This window comes from Protobothrops mucrosquamatus, unplaced genomic scaffold (assembly GCF_001527695.2).
Source record: "Protobothrops mucrosquamatus isolate PMUCROS unplaced genomic scaffold, P.Mucros_1.0 scaffold2349, whole genome shotgun sequence".
In the NCBI taxonomy this organism is placed as follows: domain Eukaryota; kingdom Metazoa; phylum Chordata; class Lepidosauria; order Squamata; family Viperidae; genus Protobothrops; species Protobothrops mucrosquamatus.
The window spans coordinates 70,290-77,930 of NW_015388429.1; the positions used below are offsets into that span (position 1 = coordinate 70,290).

Genomic DNA, 7,641 nt, shown 5'->3' on the forward strand with positions numbered 1-7,641 from the left:
AAACGTTCCTAATGTATCACAGTGTGTATTTCAATGTGTAGCCCTTTGTTCTTTAAGGAGGGGAGTATAAAAACTGAAGTCTAATCACGCCCTCCTCGTTCAGAATTGCCTATCTCTAATATGCTCTGGACCTTGCGCAATTAAACTTCTCTGCTAACCCCTCTGGAATTCGTAAGAGTTCTTTCGTTTTCCACAAGAAGGGAAACTTTCTTTCTCTTGCCAGAGCTATTTCTACACAGTCTTTCACTGTGCTGGAAATTTGGACCATTTTGTTCTGATTTAACTGGCAAGCCTTTAATTGCTAACCATGTGTTAAAACTTCATCAAAGAACTGCACATGATAACAGAGTGCACAAATAAGTGTAGGAGAGAAAATATGAAGGTTTTTATTGCTTTTTAAAGACTGCATCAAGTTAAAAGAATAATATCTGAAGAAATAGGTGCTTAAACAATTGATTATTCAAATGAATTGTCTTTCCATTATTATGAAATTTCCATTACTGAGTGCATGTGGAATATACAACAGTAGAACTGACCTAAAACAGTAAAACAGCAAGCATCAAGAAAAGCTAATTCATAATACATAAGCAAAAAAATCTATTTTTAGAAATTACACCCCCCCCATTCCATCAAGTAAACATGAATGTCAGGATTTCCAAAGCCTTCAAGTAAACACTGTGCAGTCATAAAAAAAGAACAAAAGGAATCAAAACCTATCGAGTGGGGATTTTTTCTGTAGCAAACAACAAAATTAGAATTATTGCCCTAAATTTGTCTTGTAGTTTCAACACCAACAAAAAGAAATGAGAATCTTTCAAAGTATTCCACAACAATCAATGTGATGTAAAAACAAAGTGCCAAATTCTGGGGGACTAGCTTTGAACTTTTTCCTACTTATAGAAATGATCCATTTGTGTCTTTTGCTGAGTTTCTTAATTGGTTTGAAGGCAAGGTAAGGCTAATAGAACTTTATTTTAGAACTATTGAGTAAATAACTCCTTATTCTATCACAGAGCTTTTCAACCTTTTCACCCATTGTACCACTTTTAGGATATGGCAATATCCAAAGTACCATCAGTTGCCTAGCAGGGTGTCAAAAACTTGATGACCCCCGCCCCAAAAAGGGAAAAAAGTGATGAAGTACAGGTAGTCCTCGACTTACAACAGTTCACTTAGTGACTGTTCGAAGTTACAACGGCACTGAAAAAAGTGCCCCCCCAACCCACAGCCGAGCAAGACACTTGCCTGCCCACCCGGCGGTGCTCTTCCTCCTGTCCGAGGTTTTCATTGTTGTGAGCATTTCTGTTGAGGATTGGTAGCGGGGGTGGGGTGGGGGTTGTTTGGTTTTTATTCCCCCTGTCTGCTTGGTGGTTGCAGCATGCTTTGGTCACTTCACATGACCCTGGGACACTGTGACTGTCATAAATATGAATCAGTTGCCAAGCATCTGAATGTAAATCACAAGACCCTGGAGATGCTGCAACATTCCAGTTGATCGGCGCTTCTTCTGGGCTCAGCAGAAGTGCCAGGATCAGTGCTGCTTTCCAGCTGATTGGTGCTTCTTCAGGGCTCAACAGAAGCATCAGGATCAGTGCCGAGCTCCAGCTGGAGCCTCGTGCTGATCCTGGCGCTTCCACTGAGCCCTGGCAGCCCCAAAGAAGCGCCGATCAGCTGGAAAGCGGCACTGATCCTGGCGCTTCCGCTGAGCCCTGACAGCCCTGCATCTTGTGCAGTGCTGCCACCAGTTCAGCTCATTCCCCTCCCCTGCTACCACTTTTCTAGGATGGTCGCGTACCACCTGACAGGTGCCAATGTAGCACAGGTGGTACCCGTACCACTGGTTGAAAAGCCCTGTTCTATCATCTAGCTAGCTAGCTAGCTAGCTCTGTCTTCATCTATCTATAATATATATCCCAGTATTCCTCAGAAGCTTCCATGAGGATCACTTTTCATTTTATTCCTGCATGACAACTATGGGAAGTTGGTTGAGCTGAGAGAAAAATGAAATAAAGTCATACTGTGTGTTTCCAAAGCAGAGGATGCAGCTGAACTTGGCTCTCCCCAATTCTCTCCCAATACCCCAACTTCTACCCCACTGAGCAGGCGTGTCCAGGCCATGGTCTGTAGGCTGCATATATCCCTGGGCAGTTAGTAATGCAGTCCCACAAGATATAATAAAATATATTTTAAGAGGAAGTTTATATATTTTATATGTGGCCCAAGATAATTCCTCTTCACTCAGTGTAGCCCAGGCAAGCCAAAAGATTGGACATCCATGCCATAGAAGCTTCATTTGTTGAGCTGCAGTTTGGTGAATTACATGAGAACTTAGTGAGGATGGTGTTGGTAATTTTTTGCTATGGAAGTGGGGTGAATTTATAATCATATATTTGACCTTCTTACATTGTCAGTCATGGTAGATAAGTAACAGTTGCTGGAAGGGCTGCCTACAGAAGTCAACCTTGGATTAGAATTTGGTTACGTGTCTCAGCAAGTGACAGCATATGGCTGACCTTCTCTGGATTTAGAACCTAAGCTTGGATGGGCCCTGTTTAATACTTGGAAATGTGATCACCAAGGACTTCCAGGCAGAGAAAGCAAAACATCCTAGGTGGCAAATAATTCCTCTGTGTGCGTGGATGTGGCCAAACATTCACAGAAGATCCCTTGCTGATCTTCAAGTGCTTTTAAATGAGAAATGGTGTTATTAGAAAACAGCTTGTAGCATGTTAAATGAGCAGAGTGTTTTGCAATGGTACCGTCCTGTATCTGTTTATTCCTGTGAGGTTCAGTAGGACTTTCACCAAGTGGCAATATATTGGATTGCATGATTTCAGATTCCCAATACTTTCATGTAATAGTCTGTTACATTCTCATTTCCATATAATTCATTTGATTTCTTGGATTATACTGTATTTACTTGTTTTTAGAAGTCATTTGATTGTATTTGGACATTATAGAAAAATATCCAATAGATTGTATAAGTATTAATTTTATATAAAATCATGGAAGCATAGGACTGGAATGGACCTTGGAAGTCTTTTAGTCCAACCCCTTGCCCAAGGCGGGAGACCTTATACCAGAGGTCCTCAACCTTGGCAACGTTAAGACTTGTGGACTTCAACTCCCAGGATTCCTCAGCCAGCAAAGCTGGCTGAGGAATCCTGGGAGTTGAAGTCCACAAGTCTTAACGTTGCCAAAGTTGAGGACCCCTGCCTTATACCATTTTGTACAAATGGTTGTCCAATCTTTTCTTGAAAATTTCTAGCAATGGAGCAACCACAATTCCAGCTGTTCCATTAATTGTTCTCACTATCAGAAAAAAATTCCTTACTTCCAGGTTTGATCTCTATTTTAATAGGTTTTCTGGCTCACATGATATTTTCCTCTCTGCTGTAGATTTGTATCCAAAATGTATACAGCTGTAAAAAAATAATCCATTTTTCTACAAGCAACAAGAGTTTTCTTTTTCTGTGTATACCTTAGGCTATTCTCTTTCTCTCTCAATCTTTTGTTTTTTTTCCAGATCATTTCCGTTTGACCAAACTTATAGAAGATTTTGTAACTAGCAATAGTCCATTTCTAGTGCTTTCCTTTTATGAGGCTAAGGGTTTCGTATATATTTGGCACACAATTCAGCAGAAACCTGCTTAAACCCATTCACATCTAGTCTGCATACAGTATATCTGACATGTGTCATATCACATCATGAACTTTTATGCAAACATTATTCAAGTGTCAAATTCTTTTATCTTTAGCAACAGTATGTTATCCTGTATTTTTTCTAGGATGCTGCTTATAAGCGCTATGTGCTTAGAGCTCAAAGCATTGTTAGAGACCCTACAGGCCTACTTTATGGTCTGTTTCTGTTGCTCCCCTCTGGGAGGAGGTTTGAAGTATTTCTAGCAGGATTACCTGATTCTGTAATAGCTTTGTTCATGCCATCTGTCTGGTAAACTCACAAGATTCATTTTTCTAGCCATGCACATGTATACATAATCCGAACTAGACTGTGTTGTTTCTCTGTGTCATATAATATATGTGGGTATATGCATAATTCTGTATTTATTTTTGTCATATTTATGTAGTGTATTTTGGAGGTGGTGACCTTTTGAGAGCTGTATGCAACGAAATTTCATTTTAATGTATGCCAATTAGTATACATTCAAAGTGACAATAAAGTTATTATTCTATTCTATTCTACTCTACTCTACTCTACTCTACTCTACTCTATTCCTGATTTCTATAGCACAACATGTCTTTTTATAGTGCAACACTTGAATTTAAGCCATTGACAATGGTTATGCTGCAGATGGTATTATTAAAAAATGCAGCACAGATTCAATTACATATTGAAGCATATACTATATATAGAGAGAGATGGGATTTATGGACATTTTAGGAAACTCATAAATGACATAATAACAAATGATTATGCAATCTGTGTAGTACACTGCTATGGAAAGTGCTGATCTACTCCTAATGAGGGAAAATGTGACATTTTGGGCTTCCAAATAAGACAGTAATCACAGATGTTTGAAATCTTCAACAGGCCTCCGCAACTGCTGGTTGAACATGTTGACTTCTAAACTAAACTGCTTCTCGGGCTCAAGGCTGGCAGAAACTGGATAGTGCAGGTTTTTAACAGTACTGGAAATAATAGTATTTTTGTAGAGATTAAGGATAATTAATTTGCCAAAAAAGCTGGGAAATGTTTTCCATTTTTAATTAATAAAATCAAGATTTTTAGCCAACTTTAGCCATATCTGGAAGGTGTTAGCCTGGTAACAGCTTTCCCAATACAATATGCATAGAGCCAGTCATGTGCTTATCAACTTGCTCTGTGTTTATTCAATAAAAATCAGTCAATGCTCAGATCAAGCACTGGCAACCTGCATTTAGAGATGTATGGATTCATTTCATGAGTAGATTTACTTGTTCATAATGCAGTCTGATATGCAAATGTGAAATATCCCATGTATTGATATCTCAATCTCATAAATGATAGGGGTATACTGTTCATCGGATTTGCCACACAGTGGAAAAAATATTCCAGATTTTAATTGTATATATGTTATACAGTATATATTTGCAACTGTGGCTGAGTTTAACACATTGTGTTAAGATATAAAACATGGCTTACATAATACAGGGTCTGAGTTCATGCATCATGCTAAGCTATAGCAAACCACCACATTATAATTACATACAGTCTCTGAACCCAACCCACCCAGAAAGTTTAAAAGCATGAAATGGGACATCTAATTCATACCCATGTCGGCACCATGTAGCTCAACTCACACAAGCCAGAAATATGTGTATTACATATGATACACAGCTTTCTCAATCAAATATACCTTGATATGTGCCCCAGAAAACTGCATGAAGAAATATTATGCAGTTTTCTGGGGCACATATCAAGGTATATTTGATTGAGAAAAGAGGCAACTCTTTTTCCTTTTATTCAAACATATAATTGATCCAAATAATTCTTCAAATCCAGATTCAGTAATTATGCCTCATCACCACTCTGCATATATTGTGTATGCTTTTAGTTATCAGGAGTTTACTATTCCTTTGTGCCACATGAATAATATAAACATGTATATTTTTTTCTTTTGGTTCTTCCTTTTGATTTATATCATCTTCTCTGTATCTAGTGCCCTAGGCTTAATGACTATTTTCAATATGCTGTCAGGAACTCCTGAATTTTTTAAAAGCAACAGGTGGATTCTAGCTTACAATAAACTTACATAGGATATATATATGAAAAGCTAATCCATTAAACTTTTGTATTTTAAAGAAAAGCATCTGTAACTGTTCCTGAAACTTAAAATAATTTTCCCATTGTATTATTTGGCCATGCATAACAGAACCAAAAAATATAATAATTTATCTGTAGTTTCATTTCAGACAGTCCATAGCACAAATCTGATTTTATAACTGTATATTTACATACATTCTTTATTTCTTCATGGATGTACTTGCAATTTTATATGGAGTTCAAAGTATTGGTTGCAGTTACTCTTCATAGATAGATCTACAAAAACTTATATGTACACTTGAAAATTTAATGTGTGAAAAGACTCAGTAATTCCATTGTTATTTCAAGAAATTTTTAAAATGATAGATTGTACATTTATAGATTTGTACATACACGCCAATAATATGTATTCCTGCTTTTAATCTTTTTCTTTTCAACTCACCTTGGTGTCATCTTCAGTAGTTGGATTTGTTACTGGAAGTGAAATTACTAAGAAAGAGAGAAGAGAAAGAATGACTTTAATATTTCACATTCTCTTTGGCAGTTTCAATCAGAATGCATAACAGATTTGGGGTGTGAAGAAAACCAGTATAGAGGTACACAAGAGACCATAAACCAGACCAGTAGTATATAAAACCAGCATCAGACATGTGCTCACCTTTTGGGTTTAAAAACAGTTGCTACTAAAAAAAAAGATCGGACGAACTGAGCTGATGATTGTATGGAGGAATCACTCTGAAATCAACTGAGGAATTTGACTAGCCAATGGAACCATGGTTCGTAAGTGAACTACACGGGATCCAAAGAGGCAAATATAGCAGTAACTGAGAAAAACGGGCATATCATAAGGCTGAAGATTAGAATTGCAATTTCTTTTGGTTCGTAAAAATAAAACTCTTTGCCCAAGCAGTGCTTTGCCGTTTTGGAACGATAAAAAAAGTTTGAGCAAATGGGACCTTGACATTCAGTGAAGATCACTGGCAATAGCCTAACGAAGTCGCTCCATTTCCTACCCCTGAACTTCATCATCTTCTTTGCAGACCAGGCCTTCTGGTCCGAATATAGGCGCTGAACGGCATGCATGCAGGCACATTGGCTAGTCAGGGCAATCGCCTCGGCGGCTCTGTCCTTGGTGCTGAAAAGGGCAGCGCCTCCGCGCAAGTTCTCCCACCTGCCTTTTGAGCTTACCTGGGGCTACCAAGAGGAAGGCTGCGAAAGCCGCCGCGCGAGTCATTCCGCTGGCCATACGGGCTGCAGGGCGAAGGGTGGGGCCGTCCGGCTGCGCTTCTTGGCTTTGTCGGCGGGGCAAATCGATGGGAGCGGGGCCTGGCTTCTGAGAAGCGATCGGCGCTGACCTTGACCGAGCGCTGAGCCGCGAAATAGATTACCCGCTCTCCTCCTTGCCCTTCCCAAGATCCTCTGCCTTCTCGAAAGCGGTTGCCGACAATCCCCGACCGAGGGACTGCAGCAGCAACCTGGCTTATATATTCGCCCCCCTCGCCTCCGGAAACGGCGTCAGGAGGAAGCTCACTCCCCCCTCCCAGGAAGGCGCCGTCCAATCGCTCCTCTGCGGGGGACTGCGGAGCCAGAAGGAGGTCAAACGGTCCCGTCGCCTGATCACCTAAGCAAAGGACAAGGCGGGGCTCGCCAGCTTACAGCATCTGGAAGAAAGAGGCAGGCAACAGCAAGTTCGATCGCTCGCTTTCCGCGCTGTAAAAGGCGCGCAGATGTTTCTTCCCATGTGGGCCATCTCCGGTGCTGGATAAGATCGGAGATGAAAGCTCAGCCCATCACACCTGGAAACCCGCAAGGGAAGGCAGGATGTCTTCTGAAGCATCTTTAGGATTCTGCGCTTGATGCTTTTTAGGATGACATTT

General features: G+C 40.1%; 1 protein-coding gene across 1 annotated transcript in view; it reads right to left on the bottom strand.

Moving 5' to 3' along the window:
* The window catches only part of CHGA (chromogranin A), a 17,237-nt gene extending 10,239 nt beyond the window's left edge, over positions 1-6,998 (bottom strand). Inside the window, exons 1-2 of the mRNA XM_015824773.1 lie at positions 6,953-6,998; positions 6,207-6,253 (exon numbers count right to left, since the gene is read on the bottom strand). Of these exons, the coding sequence (XP_015680259.1) occupies positions 6,207-6,253; positions 6,953-6,998 (93 nt within the window). The remainder of the gene's footprint in view (positions 1-6,206; positions 6,254-6,952) is intronic.
* Between the last annotated feature and the right edge of the window lie 643 nt (positions 6,999-7,641).